Source organism: Cherax quadricarinatus, chromosome 63 (genome assembly GCF_038502225.1).
Source record: "Cherax quadricarinatus isolate ZL_2023a chromosome 63, ASM3850222v1, whole genome shotgun sequence".
Classification (NCBI taxonomy): Eukaryota; Metazoa; Arthropoda; class Malacostraca; order Decapoda; family Parastacidae; genus Cherax; species Cherax quadricarinatus.
Genome location: NC_091354.1, coordinates 2,681,287 through 2,697,774, shown reverse-complemented (window position 1 = coordinate 2,697,774; position 16,488 = coordinate 2,681,287). Strand labels below are relative to the sequence as shown.

The 16,488-nt window shown below is 44.4% G+C and overlaps 1 protein-coding gene across 3 annotated transcripts in view; it reads right to left on the bottom strand.

Moving 5' to 3' along the window:
* Nucleotides 1–16,488, bottom strand: part of LOC128698240 (uncharacterized protein DKFZp434B061) — a 774,041-nt gene that overhangs the window by 43,481 nt on the left and 714,072 nt on the right. For 2 of the 3 annotated variants that reach the window (XM_053790405.2, XM_053790403.2), the window contains exon 4: nucleotides 3,634–3,816. The exons of the other annotated variant lie outside the window; for it this stretch is intronic. In XM_053790405.2, coding sequence (XP_053646380.1) covers nucleotides 3,634–3,816 — 183 coding nt within the window. The remainder of the gene's footprint in view (nucleotides 1–3,633; nucleotides 3,817–16,488) is intronic. 3 annotated transcript variants of the gene reach the window in all.

Genomic DNA, 16,488 nt, shown 5'->3' with positions numbered 1-16,488 from the left:
AACCTCTTCATGGAAGACCTGGAGACAGAGAAATTCAGCACCCTCATTCCCAACACCGTTACCTGGCTAAGATACGTTGATGATGTATTGGTTTTCTATCCGAGACGTCTCAATATCCAGGCCCTTCTCAACAAGATCAATGCAGTTGAACCATCAATAAAGTTTACACTTGAACTCGAAAATGATGGCAAACTTCCTTTCCTCGACGTTCTACTGTGCAGATCTCCCGACAGTGACAAACTTCTCTTCAAAGTGTATAGAAAACCTACCAACAAGGACGATCTTATACACTTTTATTCACACCAAGACACCCGCACTAAGAGAGGAGTCCTCATTGGCTTCTTGAGAGCTCTTCGCATCTCCAGCCCTTGTTTTCTAGAAGAGGAATGCACTTACATAACACAAGCCTTTACACGTCTTCAGTTCCCATCTTTCTTCATCCGAGATTGCAGACTTAAGGCACAAGCTATTCTCAACAAACCGCCCATGGAACAGCCCCCTAAGCAGTTCATAGTACTCCCATGTGGTGATGTTGCCACGAATACTCGCCAGTAACATCAACGTTTCCACCATAAACACATCATCTATCAAAGACCTCACTACGAAACGCAGCCCCACACCTCTAACTTCTACAGCAGGCGTCTACACTATCCCCTGTGGGTTCTGTCCCAAGAAATACGTAGGCGAGACAGGCAGAGATCTTGCAGTCCGCTTGAATGAGCATCGAAATGCCTCTAACAGAGACGATGTAAGGTACGCCTGTGTCCTCCACAGAGACTCCACGGGACATTTGATGAACTGGAATGAGGCACAACTCGTTCTCACCGAACCAGACCTCAGACGCCGACGGTGCCTAGAAGCCTCACTAATCGCCGTCACCGACACTATAGAACGCAACACTGGAAACTACGAAATTTCAAAAACATTGGCATACATGATACTTAAGCACCACCAACCCAACAACACAGGAGTCACATGATTTCAACGTCTACCCGTCCTCATCATAGGCAGAGGTTGTTTTGATAAGGACCTGCCTCGCATGGGCCAGTAGGCCTTCTACAGTGTTCCTCCATTCTTATGTTCTTATGACATTCCTCAGGTCACGTGCGTCACACCTCACTCTCCGCCTATATATATAATGCCTTTCTACCTCTGTATGTTAGAAGTGATCAAGGTCCCAGGACCGAAACGTTTTCTAATAAATATGTCATAGTGTTTGCTTACGTGTCTTTCTAAACCAGCAAGAAGAATAGATAATTTTGTCTGCGGATCATACCCATCCTACAAGATGGTCCTGACAAAAATTATCTATCCCCCTCCTGCTTTTAACACAAGTTATCTTACTGAAACGAACTTCATACATAATATTCTTAGCTTGAATCTTAATCGCGATTTTGATACCTGAAATTCTGTGTGGTCTCAGAGGCTCTGATCTTCAGAACTCACATTGAGATGACCACACGAAAGAAAAAAAAGAATCTAGGACTATATATAACAAGGAATATATCACCGGAGGACACATTCACCTAATAACCTCAGCAACGTATGCAAGACCAGCGAATTTAAAACTGTCTGTATGAGCCTCAACAAACTCGTTTCTATCAGGCCCATCGTAGAGCTCCTGCGTGGATCCAACTTTTAATCAAATACGTTTAAAAACAGACGAAGTCCAGAGCCTATCGATCACGAAACTTCCCAAGAGGACTGATATAAAGGAAGACTAAGTGAATTGAACTCTAGTACCTTTGAAGACCAGTCAACCATAGGTGATCAGATCATGACGTACAATTTACCCAGAGTTAAAAGAGCGACCAGGAACACACTGTTTAATGGGAGAGAAGCAAGGACAGATGGGCAACTGTAGACTAAAGAGGACAATGTGTAACAATGTCAGGAAATACATTTTTTACCCGTTTGGTTAGAAAGTAGAATGATTTAGATAAGTGGCCGAGGCACACTTAATACGTAGCTTCAAATACGGGAATATGTAAAAAAAAAAAAACCAGTCATTTGTGATAAAGCAGCAGCGCCAACATTGAATTACGTGCGCACGTGACCACCCACGCGCGCGCACGTGACCACCCGCGCACGCGCACACATTAAAGAAAAAGATAATTTCCTTTAAGAGTGTTACACAAAACATATGTCCGTCCCAATCTAGAATATACAGCACCAGCATGGAGCCTCCGCCTGATCAAGCACATTCAAACAAATATTTACAACAGACTAGACATAGATGATAGCGTAGAGACGACGACAGACTAGCTTGACTCTTGAACAAAGGACTAGAAAACGCATAACTATGTGCAAACACCAACAGACTGATTGAAATTCAAGAAGAAGGAACATGGGCACATATCTGCAAGCTGAAAACACAAAGAGTAACATGGACTTTTCAGGCGAGTACATCTGCTTGCTTGTTTGCTCTCTATCTCTCTCTCTCTCTCTCTCTCTCGCGCGCGCGCGCGCCATATAAACCGCTTAAGTTGCCCTTGAAATCATTATCGAGAGAAAACGAAAATTCTGAGGCATCACAGAAAACCTACTGCAGCGGCCTCTTCTCTAAACTCACGCCAGGTCAAAAGCTTTACAGATTACACAATTTAATTTAGTTCTTTATACATGCCGTACAATATACATAGGAAATTAAAGTACACATAAAAGTATATATGTTCCAACTTTAATACTTACAAATTATATACACAACATATGATTATGACGAACAATATACTCAAGGACCCCAATGGAAGTAAAGTCATTGACTTTTTTTTTTTTTTGAGGGGGGTATCCTTGGTAATTTGCGCATGTTATCATATATGATAATTTGTGTAACTGCAATTATGTTTACCTGTACCTAAATAAACTTTAAGAGATTTTAACAAAGTGGATAAAAACATACCTAGTGAGGTTAACATGACAAAACAAACACAACTAACCAAACGTAACCTATCAACTAATCTCGTGCAGTGGAACACAGCCACCCTATCCGAAATGCGCGGATGCGTGTGAAAGCTGTGTGCGCAGAGCTTTATAGTGACGGACGTTCGTGTGTAACAGCTATGAAACAGTGAAACAGTGAGTGCACTCTGGTACAGAGTAGCTCAGTTACACAACAAAGTCATAAGGAGAGTGCGTAATTTGTGAAAAACAAGAGAACATCATATTAGGGAGTGCCAGAGTTAAAGTTCAGTCTCATTTCTCAGAGTTGTAACACGGAATTCCTTGCGTTGCTGCACAAGGAAATTGTTTCATAATTAGAAAAGTAAATACAAGAACATGCAAAGAGATCTGACACAACAGTATGGAATCTTGGTACAGAGGATGTCTTTTACAACTCTATTGCTAACCTCTGATCCGCCTTATTAGCATTACCTACTTCCACTAGTGGGTCCCGCCCACCTGTGATCGCATCTACAACTGCTGCAACTCTCCACCTCTTCCACTGGCTCTATTATAAAAGTCCACGCCATCGTGTTCCTGTATTAGATTGAATAAGATAGCTATGTTGGTAAAAGGTCTCTCCAACGTAGATACCCAAGTGTCGAACACGCGTCTTATTCATCAAATCCCATTCTCTAAACTCTGGGGAAAGTACCATAAAGCAAGAACTTAGCTAAAAAAAAAAATACTGACCTTAATTGTCTGTCAAAGGCGGGTGTGTGGGCGTCGGTGATGGGTGAGGCCATTATGAGGTCTTGAGGGAAGTACTGGTCGAACTCTGAGGGTTCTGGCGAGGTCACCACCAATGGCTTGGAGCTCTCATAGAAGGTAACACGAACCTTGGAGGCTGGCTTCTGCTGCGTCCCTGTCTCAGTCCTGCAGGGGGAAGGGAAAACCAGCCGCCTCTTAGTGCTCTTAGTACTGGCAGAATTTTGTTTGTCTGAATTTGTATTTCATGACCCGTGTGAATCGTTCAGCGCCAGTAGTGGTGGAGGCTCGATCCTCCATCTGCTATTCGCGGGCCGGTCTCTGACCAGTCAGCCTGCTGGGAATAGCAGAAGGGCTTGGCTCGTCAACAAATACACGACACCGCAGACCGCCCCACCTGGCAACAATGATGGAATACTTGATGAATCTAAGAGTCGGTTGGACTAGCACTTTGCAAATATTGGATACAATGAAAGTAGTAGGCTGGTAGATAGGTTAGTAGTTAGTTAGTAGGTAGTTAGAAGAATATGGTAGGCGGTAAGTTGATAGATCAGTAGACAACCATCCAGGAGGATACTACTGTCCTGTAATACAAGAGTGAAGGCAAATATTTTTTCAAGGGTAAGACTGCTGGTCTTTCCTTTCTTACGAACATTTTGGACAAATAAATTCTACAAAGCAAGTCTCAATGGTGGGCGTGAAGCTCGTTGCTACACTGCTGTAGAGATGTTGCTGGCTACGTTGCTGACAGAGAGGATGCTCTCTCACGTGTGGTAGTGGTAATAATCTTTTAAAAAACATGAGAGAGCATCCACCAAACAAATTGTCCTTTCCAAAACAAGGTAACAGGCAACATCTCAAGAGCACTAAGCTAATATCGTAGCAACACGCTCAGCTGCCACAATTAATGTATTGGTCAAAAAGAAGGTAATCACAACAGTCGAGACTGGAGCCAGTGTATACAGAATCCCTTGTGGGAAGAGGATAAAATATACATAGGCGATACATCTAGAACCCTGGAAAAGTAAATTAAGAAACATAAGTGTGTGTAAAGACAATCAGAGCAACACACGTAACGTATCGTAGTACACACACTGGCATCTCATGAAATGGAAGGACGCTAGTCTGTCAATAATAGAGGACGACACACAAAGAGGCGGTGATGTTTAGAGGTATCCAGGATAACAGCATCTAATAATGACACGTAAAACAGAAGTATTAGGTAAAACAGGTAACAGAAAAAGTTACAAGTGGAAAAGCCATAAAAAAAACTCACAAAGAATTTAATGAGTTGAAGCTAGGGTAGATTATCTTACGTTAGAACCTTATCTCTAAATCTGAAGTCATATAGCACCTGACAAATACGGGATACATAGCTTTGAGACACAGAAGAAAGTATCTCCAATTCGTTGAAGAGAGACCTTTACCTATCTGCACCAAGAACACTTTTTCCAGTACAACCTACCTACATCTGTCTGTCTCTCTCTCTCTCTCAAGAAGTTCATAACTGGCCTCAGTCAACCGTACTTGATTTTCAACATGTGTAGTTTAAAGACACGTTACATAGTTCAAGATAAGTGATGAGGAAACTTTTCGCCACTAGTGGTTTCTTCAGTCTTAATCCTGGCGAAGCTCTTCCTCAATGTCTTGAACCGTGCATACCAGTCTTCAACCAGTAAATCTTAGTGTAGTAAAGCAACCGTACACTTCAACTGTGTACGTACGTGTGTGTGTGAGAGAGAGAGAGAGAGAGAGAGAGAGAGAGAGAGAGAGAGAGAGAGAGAGAGAGAGAGAGACAATGGTATGGTGATACTAACAAGATGTGGAAAAAGACTTGTGTACAGTTTAGGACATATATTAGGAGAAACGTTCTGGACGTGGCGAAACATTTCCTCTAATAAATGTACTGAACTGTATAAGTGTCTTTTTTTCCTCATTTACATACTGTCAGCCAGTAGTTACTTGTTCATGTACATACTGTCAGTCAGTAGTTCTTCAGCCAGTAGTTACTTGTTCATGTACATACTGTCAGCCAGTAGTTACTTGTTCATGTACATACTGTCAGCCAGTAGTTACTTGTTCATGTACATACTGTCAGCCAGTAGTTACTTGTTCATGTACATACTGTCAGCCAGTAGTTACTTGTTCATGTACATACTGTCAGCCAGTAGTTACTTGTTCATGTACATACTGTCAGCCAGTAGTTACTTGTTCATGTACATACTGTCAGCCAGTAGTTACTTGTTCATGTACATACTGTCAGCCAATAGTTACTTGTTCATGTACATACTGTCAGCCAGTAGTTACTTGTTCATGTACATACTGTCAGCACCACCACACTTGTTCTTCACCAAGTAGTTTATTTCATCATTCCACAACTCTCCTTCTCTTCAACGTTTCCCCTTCAGTAATTTACCTTCATGGTCAATCTCCTCTCTCCCTAACTCCACTTAGGTCCGCTTCACTCCCTCATTTCCTCCATCGTTCCATGTTCTCCCTCACCAATAATCTCAACTGAGTTCAACTATGATGGCCTAAATTATGGAGGTAAAAAAAACAAAAGCGCACTCGAGTAAGCCAACTCACCCAGTGATAAACAGTGACGGGGGAAAAAATAGCATAAAAAGTCAATGATAAAAATTCACAGGAGAAAAGTTCACAGTGCAGATAAAGTATTAGTAGTAGTTTAAGTTAGGCTAGGCCTACTGGCTCATGTTAGGCACGTTCTTCTCAATTCCAGCCGCCTTCCACTTGTATACCTGCCCAACCTATTTTGGTAAATGATCCAAAATCACTTGTTTCGTGATTTCATTTCTCTCTCTCTCCCTCTCTTTATATATATATATATATATATATATATATATATATATATATATATATATATATATATATATATATATATATATTGGGATGAAGTTATAGCAAGGGGGAAGGTCTTCATATTTGCGGATCTTCTGGGTCTCCCTGTGGCTGGCAGCTCCACCCCCTTCCACTACGGAGTATGGCAAGTAGGTGTCTGCCAATGTGGCGGCACATGTGTAGTCCCAGGCAATCTGCTTTCCATCCTTCCAAGGTAGCATAGTGGCTCCATCAGGACGCTTTTGACTTCCGTCAGACCTCTGCACTTGGGGTTCCCGTTGAGCTGGGCAACGGGCTGTGGCAAGGCTTCTCTTTATGATGTCATTGACCTCCTCATGCCTGGCATACTTCCCTTCTGCTGTGTGACACACGAGACCATGAAGTCCGAATTGATCAGCTGTCGCCCTGCCGCAAATACACCTATGTTCGGTGAGGATGGGGGCGGCTAGGCGAAGAGCAACACCAACACCAATCCGAATGGCCTGTGGGTCTAGTCGAGTGCCCAAGGAGGAATTGGGAACAGCTAACAGGAAATCTCCTGAGTGTGGTGCCTTCACTGCCAGGAGACGAGCTTTGTCATTTCCTGAGGCGTTGGAGAGCATTGTGTTGGCGATTTTTTTCATGATCGGTTTGTCCCAGTGGGACTGTTTGTGTTCTTTGGGAGGAGCTGGTCTACTGTATATATTTATTTCGTAATAAAGTTGCATGAACGTTTGTAAGTTTTGAATTTATAAAGAGAATTTGCAATCACGACAAATGGAGATGACTGAAATAGAAATTACCATAATAACCATCTAAACTTTTCAAGTTTATTTTTTGTTATTTTCACGTTTTATTTATATCCTTCAGCAGCACCAACAATAGCAGGAGCACCACCACCAGAAACAACAATAGCAGTAGCACCACCACCACCAACAATAGCAGTAGCACCACCACCAGAAACAACAATAGCAGTAACACCACCACCACCAACAATAGCAGTAGCACCACCACCAGAAACAACAATAGCAGTAGCACCACCACCACCAGAAACAACAATAACAGTAGCACCACCACCAGAAACAACAACAGCAGTAGCACCACCACCACCACCAGAAACAACAAGAGCAGTAGCACCACCACCAGAAACAACAATAGCAGTAGCACCACCACCACCAGAAACAACAATAGCAGTAGCACCACCACCAGAAACAAAAATAGCAGTAGCACCACCACCACCAGAAACAACAATAACAGTAGCACCACCACCAGAAACAACAATAGCAGTAGCACCACCACCACCAGAAACAACAAGAGCAGTAGCACCACCACCAGAAACAACAAGAGCAGTAGCACCACCACCAGAAACAACAATAGCAGTAGCACCACCACCAGAAACAACAATAGCAGTAGCACCGCCACCAGAAACAACAATAGCAGTAGCACCACCACCACCAGAAACAATAACAGTAGCACCACCACCAGAAACAACAATAGCAGTAGCACCACCACCAGAAACAACAAGAGCAGTAGCACCACCACCAGAAACAACAAGAGCAGTAGCACCACCACCAGAAACAACAATAGCAGTAGCACCACCACCAGAAACAACAATAGCAGTAGCACCGCCACCAGAAACAACAAGAGCAGTAGCACCACCACCAGAAACAACAATAGCAGTAGCACCACCACCAGAAACAACAATAGCAGTAGCACCACCACCAGAAACAACAACAGCAGTAGCACCACCACCAGAAACAACAAGAGCAGTAGCACCACCACCAGAAACAACAATAGCAGTAGCACCACCACCAGAAACAACAATAGCAGTAGCACCACCACCAGAAACAACAATAGCAGTAGAACCACCACCAGAAACAACAATAGCAGTAGCACCGCCACCAGAAACAACAATAGCAGTAGCACCACCACCAGAAACAACAATAGCAGTAGCACCGCCCCCACCAACAACAATAGTAGTAGCACCACCACCAGAAACAACAATAGTAGTAGCACCACCACCAGAAACAACAATAGCAGTAGCACCACCACCAGAAACAACAATAGTAGTAGCACCACCACCAGAAAACAATAGCAGTAGCACCACCACCAGAAACAACAATAGCAGTAGCACCACCACCAGAAACAATAGCAGTAGCACCGCCACCACCATCAACAACAATAGTAGTAGCACCACCACCAGAAACAACAATAGCAGTAGCACCACCACCAGAAACAACAATAGCAGTAGCACCACCACCAGAAACAACAATAGCAGTAGCACCGCCACCACCATCAACAACAATAGTAGTAGCACCGCCACCACCAGAAACAACAATAGCAGTAGCACCGCCACCACCACCAACAATAGCAGTAGCACCACCACCAGAAACAACAATAGCAGTAGCACCACCACCAGAAACAACAATAGCAGTAGCACCACCACCAGAAACAACAATAGCAGTAGCACCACCACCAGAAACAACAATAGCAGTAGCACCGCCACCACCATCAACAACAATAGTAGTAGCACCGCCACCACCAGAAACAACAATAGCAGTAGCACCGCCACCACCACCAACAATAGCAGTAGCACCACCACCAGAAACAACAATAGCAGTAGCACCACCACCAGAAACAACAATAGCAGTAGCACCACCACCAGAAACAACAATAGCAGTAGCACCGCCACCACCATCAACAACAATAGTAGTAGCACCGCCACCACCAGAAACAACAATAGCAGTAGCACCGCCACCACCAACAATAGCAGTAGCACCACCACCAGAAACAACAATAGCAGTAGCACCGCCACCACCAGCAACAACAATAGTAGTAGCACCCCACCACCATCAACAATAGTAGTAGCACCACCACCACCAGAAACAACAATAGCAGTAGCACCGCCACCACCAGAAACAACAATAGTAGTAGCACCGCCACCACCAGAAACAACAATAGTAGTAGCACCGCCACCACCAGAAACAATAGCAGCAGCACCACCACCACCAGAAACAACAATAGCAGTAGAACCGCCACCACCAGAAACAACAATAGCAGGAGCACCACCACCAGAAACAATAGCAGTAGCACCACCACCACCAGAAACAACAATAGCAGGAGCACCGCCACCAACAGAAACAATAGCAGCACCACCACCACCAGAAACAATAGCAGTAGCACCGCCACCACCAGAAACAATAGCAGCAGCACCACCACCAGAAACAACAATAGCAGGAGCACCACCACCAGAAACAATAGCAGTAGCACCACCACCACCAGAAACAACAATAGTAGTAGCACCGCCACCACCAGAAACAATAGCAGGAGCACCACCACCACCAGAAACAACAATAGCAGTAGCACCACCACCAGAAACAATAGTAGTAGCACCACCACCACCATCAACAACAATAGCAGTAACACCACCACCACCAGAAACAATAGTAGTAGCACCACCACCAGAAACAACAAGAGCAGTAGCACCACCACCACCACCACCAGAAACAATAGTAGCACCACCACCACCAGAAACAATAGTAGTAGCACCGCCACCACCAGAAACAATAGCAGGAGCACCACCACCACCAGAAACAACAATAGCAGCAGCACCACCACCAGAAACAATAGCAGTAGCACCGCCACCACCAGAAACAATAGCAGGAGCACCACCATCACCACCAGAAACAACAATAGCAGTAGCACCGCCACCACCAGAAACAATAGCAGTAGCACCGCCACCACCAGAAACAATAGCAGTAGCACCGCCACCACCAGAAACAACAATAGCAGTAGCACCGCCACCACCAGAAACAATAACAGTAGCACCGCCACCACCAGAAACAATAGCAGTAGCACCGCCACCACCATCAACAACAATAGCAGTAGCACCGCCACCACCAGAAACAACAATAGCAGTAGCACCGCCACCACCAGAAACAACAATAGCAGTAGCACCGCCACCACCAGAAACAATAGCAGTAGCACCACCACCACCAGAAACAACAATAGCAGTAGCACCGCCACCACCAGAAACAACAATAGCAGTAGCACCGCCACCACCAGAAACAACAATAGCAGTAGCACCACCACCAGCACCAGAAACAATAGCAACAGTACCACCACCCACACCAGCAACAGTAGTGCCACCACCCACACCAGCAACAATAGCAGGAGCACCATAACCCACACCAGCAACAGTAGTGCCACCACCCACACCAGCAACAATAGCAGGAGCACCATAACCCACACCAGCAACAGTAGCACCACCACCATCAGCACCGCCACCATCAGCACCACCACCACCACCATCAGCACCACCATCAGCCCCACCACCATCAGCCCCACCACCATCAGCACCACCATCATCAGCAGCAGCAGCAGCACCACCACCATCATCATCATCATCAGCAGCACCACCACCACCATCATCAGCAGCAGCACCAGCACCACCACCAGCACCGCCACCATCAGCACCACCACCAGCACCACCACCACCATTATCATCATCAGCAGCACCACAACCACCACCACCATCAGCACCACCACCACCATTATCATCAGCAGCACCACAACCACCACCACCATCAGCACCACAACCACCACCACCAACCATCAACTTCGACTCAGCACTTTCACAACAAAAAATAATAAAAAAAAAAAAATAGAATAAGCTAACAGGAATGAAGAGAGACGTGCACAATCAATACAGTTATTGTAGGACACGTTTCACCAATGGCGGCCTTTTCATTAGGGCTGATAAAGGTCACAAGTGGCGAAACATCGTTAATAAAAGTCTTGAAGGTGCACGCACACGTGTTGGTATTCCGCGTTTAACACAGCTGTTGTTGTTAATACCAACAATGTGTTGGTATTAACAACACCTTGGTATTAACAACACCTTGGTATTAACAACACCTTGGTATTAAACCAACGATATCTCTGTATTAACAACAACAATGTGTTGGTATTGTAAGCAGATTATAACGAACCATTCTCGTTTACTTTCCAAAGAGTATACAAGTCGAGTAACTTAAAACGTTCCCAGTCCTTGACTGAATCTACGCGAGAAGTGAAGATTCTCTGCACAGTCTCCAGGTCTGCAATTTCGCCTGCCTTAAACGGAGCTGTTAAGAGTACAACAGCACTCCAGCCTAGAGGGAATAAGTGTCTTAAGTATCATCACAGGCTTGGCATCCCTTGTTTGGAAGGGTCTAGTTATGCAGCCTATCATTTTTCCTCATGGTTGTGATAGTGACTGTTGTGATCTTTGAAGGTGAGATCTTCTGACAATCACTCCAAGGTCCCTCACATTATTATAATTACTTTTATTATTAGCATCATTTTATATAATTACAGCATAATAAAACAAGTTTATTAGTAATAAAGAGGTGCATCCAGTATCATGACATCATACAAGGAAAATAATTTACACGTTCATTTTTTAAATAATCGTTTATAATGTATACAAGACCCAGGGTTGAGTAGATACTGGAGTCGGGTAGATAGGTGGGGTAAGTGTTGATCAGTTGTATATAGGTGGGTGATGGGGAATAGTAGGTGAAACAAGGAAACAAAGACATATAAGAGAAACCGCTTAAGACTTACTCGAGTAATCTTAAGTGTATGATTGGAGAGATTAGTGGAAGTGTGTGTGATGACTGGGCGAGTGGTGTGGAGTAGCGGTGTGTACGAGAGGTTACCTACTGGATGACTGGGTGAGTGGTGTGGAGTAGCGGTGTGTACGAGAGGTTACCTACTGGATGACTGGGTGAGTGGTGTGGAGTAGCGGTGTGTACGAGAGGTTACCTACTGGATGACATTTTACTACCACAGAAAACAAGATCCTGACTAACTGACGTAAACCTGCCATAGTAATCGTGCTAGATTATATATGACAGGTGTTGCAACGGATGGCAGCCAGCATAAGTGCAACCCTCTAAAAGAAAATCGTAGGATGTATGTATTTTCTACGAGCAGTCGAGTTAAATGTGCTCTAGGTCTAGAAGTTTGTGAGTGCAACAAACTTGTAATGTCACGAACCTGGCTATAATGAATTAAGACATGTACAACACCTGGGTATCTTTAATGAATCTCGACAAGAAAGATATTCAAGTGTCGAATGTGTTCAGCTTATTTCTTCAGCCTTTGAGCACGGTTTACCATCATAACCTGATACTTGATATGTCAGAATCATAAATAGTAATCCATCTCTCCATCACTATAACCCCCCCCCCCACACACACACAGTGAACATATCGCTGGAACTAATGACTAAAGCAAGGAAACGAGAAATCTAGCATAATTCTTAGAATACATCTAACATAAGACCCAGATATAGGAAGGCAACACATACCAAACAGAAGGGAAGAACAGTTGGAAGTCTTGGATCAAGAGCCCTTCACTACCAAAACACACGTCTCCTTGAAGAGGTCCACGACAAGTATTACATGCCAAGGAAGTAGTAATAATGAGAGAGGAGTGAGGCACTTCAGCAACCTGGTGATGGTGAGTGAAAACAGTTGGGTGTGGCAGCGTGCAACTCCATATATACAGTTTCAGCAACTGGCATGAGAGAGTTCATGAGGTCAGGAGCCAAAAACTGAGGGCAATTGTACATTCAGAAGTGCACCCAGGAGCTGAGACTAAGACATAAGCACCAACACAGAATATCATGCATCATGCATATACAAACAAAATAATAATAATAATAATAATAATAATAATAATAATAATAATAACTGGCTATTTACATTATTTTTAATGGAGATTAACGCCAACGTCTAATAAATGATATATAATTATCTTATAGAACAAGACACGAGACTATAAACCCTGAAGGGGTGTATGTATTTACACACACGTGTATCTGTCAGTGTACACCGGTAGGTATCTCTCATTGCACTGGCAAGTGAATTTCTACTAAAAGTGTGTATTTGCCACTATACGAGTATATACACCGACAAGTGTATACCACTCAATGTATACACTCAGTCTACTTCAATCTCTGCTTTAAAGCCTAAGGTATTCTTGATGTTAGTGTAGATGTAAGTTGCAGCCTTACTGATCCTGATGCAGTTGGTAAGCTTCAAACCTCACAAACTAGAAGTAAGAATGTTGACAACAACAAGAACGTCATACATAGAGGCGCTAGAAAGTCTTTTAACAGTATGGTATGTGTTATATTAGATGTTTCCTTACATACACGACTTTAAAAATTAATTAAAAGATCCATAAGAGACGGAAGCTCAACCCACGCAAACACACGCACGTACACACACACGCACGTACACACACACACACACACACACACACACACACACACACACACACACACACACACACACACACACACACACACACAGACAGGATGTTCCAGAGATTGGACACAGTAATAAGGGGACACAGTTGGAAGCTGAAGACACAGATGAATCACAGGGATGTTAGGAAGTATTTCTTCAGCCACAGAGTAGTCAGTAAGTGGAATAGTTTGGGAAGCGATGTAGTGGAGGCAGGATCCATACATAGCTTTAAGCAGAGGTATGATAAAGCTCACGGCTCAGGGAGAGTGACCTAGTAGCGATCAGTGAAGAGGCGGGGCCAGGAGCTCGGACTCGACCCCCGCAACCTCAACTAGGTGAGTACAACTAGGTGAGTACACACACACACACACACACACACACACGTGGCCGGTTTCCAGAGTCCTCTGGCCCACATCCATCACAGCCTGGCTGATCTGGCACTCCAATGAGTAGTGATCCAGTTTCCTCTTGAATGCTTTCATTTTTATGCCAACAATATTTATGATAGGTGGTGGTAGCAGGTTGAATGGTCTTGGGCCACTCATGTTCTCTTATTACATCTGTGACTTCCCTGCTTTTCAGTGGGTCTATCTTACCCTTCTTCAGATATCTTTTCCTCCAGTACATTGTGATGGTCATGTGTATATTTGGGACCAGGCCCTCCAGTATCTTCCATGCATGCATCATAAATACCTCTCTCTCGCATGCCTTCGCTCTGGAGAATACATTCATTAATATTTTCAAGCTCCAGTTAGGTTAGGTAAGGTTCGTCAGGAAACAGGACAAATGTTTCCTGACGCGGGTCTTAGTCAGATGATGACCCGCCTTTGGAGCTTTTGGTCATCTGACCGAGGCCTTCCGCTGGCTTACCGGTCCACCCCTTTAAAAATTATGGTCATTTATAACCAGTCTGTCTATATCCTCAAGCTCCAGTATTTCCCCTGCCTTGCAAGAACCCATCAACACCAAACAGTAGTCTAAGCGAGAGAGCACAAGTGATCTGAATAGTGTTAACAATCCCTATAATGGGAGGTCCCAAATCACTATGAAAGCAAGCGACTTGGTAGAACCTGCAAAATACCCAATATGAAAAGCTGGGGTACCATGAGTACACTAAGGTTTAACACAGTAAGTGTAAGTAGCCCAAGACTTTTCAACACCCTCCCATCATATATACAAGATTACCAACACGTACATTGCTATTGTTAAGAGTGCGCAAGTTCATCAAAATCTTGCTAAGGCTCGATTTTTATTATTACTGCTCTGTTGTATTGCTCAGAAAATTGAATATTCATTAGGCTACTTTTCCTGTTATACCAACTGACCTAAGTTTGTTGGTCAAGGTATCTTATTAATGAAAATAAAATACCATACATATCAAGCAAAATATCCTAAACTTGCTTGCATCAGATAAGACAATCTGCAGATATATCTCCAGAAGTACTCTTGTTAACCCTCTTGGGACCTAGCTTCTTCGTCTCATGTGTATCCATATGCTCTTAGGCTACCGTCCAGGGTATGGATATGGAGTGCACAATAATCTAGCTGCTACTTTCCAAGGGATGAACAAGGGGCGTCCAAGCAAGCAGTCTCGTCAGAATCTTTTTTTTTTTATCTTATATCTTCAGAAAATGACACACAAACACGGTGAACGCAACAGCCACTCCCAACCACCCTGTACAGACCCCCCCCCTCCCACAGTCTCACCCAACCAATACCACCAACACGTTACTACCCCCCCTGATCCATCCCCAGTCACCCCAGCAAGACACACCCAAATCTGCCACGCACATGGCCCTGGCCCTGGCCCTCCCTCCCCTGCCTGCCTGAACCCACTCACCACTCGTGTGACTATAAATTTGTATTATGCAAATATCGTGAACAAGCGATACAAGATACAAAGCAACCACGGGGGGAGTTGAATGATAGCTCTAGGCTATGATGTGCTGCAATCAACACGTGTTGCAATCAACACATCAGGAGCTTGAAGTGTTGCAGAAGTTGCAGAAGAGGTCCAAGTAGATGCGATCACAGGGAGCGCCGCTCCCTGTGATCACATCTGCTTGGACCACCACCTCATTTCTGCAACACTGCAAGCTCCTGATGTGATTGCAACACGAAAGGCCTAGAGCTATCATTCAACTCCCCCCGTGGTTGTTTTGCATAAATCTGCACGTTTGGCGACCAGAACAAAGTGAGGCCTAGTGTTAGACTGTGGCGCTGGATTCTGACCTCCAGGTCACACTACCTGGCGCCCTGGTCACATTACCTGGCCATCCAAATATGAAACTAAATACTGGAAGAATAAGACCACTTGAGAAACACAAGTGTAACGATAAATACGAGCTGTATGTTCCTGAATCGGAGAGAACAGCTCAACAACTATGTCAAGAGTGCAAAACGTTTAACAGGCTGCCTTCAAGAGGGAGCTGGACAGATACCTAAAGTCAATGCCGGATCAGCCGGGCTGTGGTTCGTACGTTGGACTACGTGCGGCCAGCAGTAACAGCCTGGTTGATCAGGCACTGATCCACCGGGAGGCCTGGTCGTGGACCGGGCCGCGGGGGGCGTTGATCCCCGGAATAACCTCCAGGTAAACTCCAGGCAGACTTGTGTTTCACATGCATGACAGGAGGGTAGCACAACCCCTGGAACATCCAGTCTCGGTACCTGTGATATACCTGTGACTTACAGGTAAATC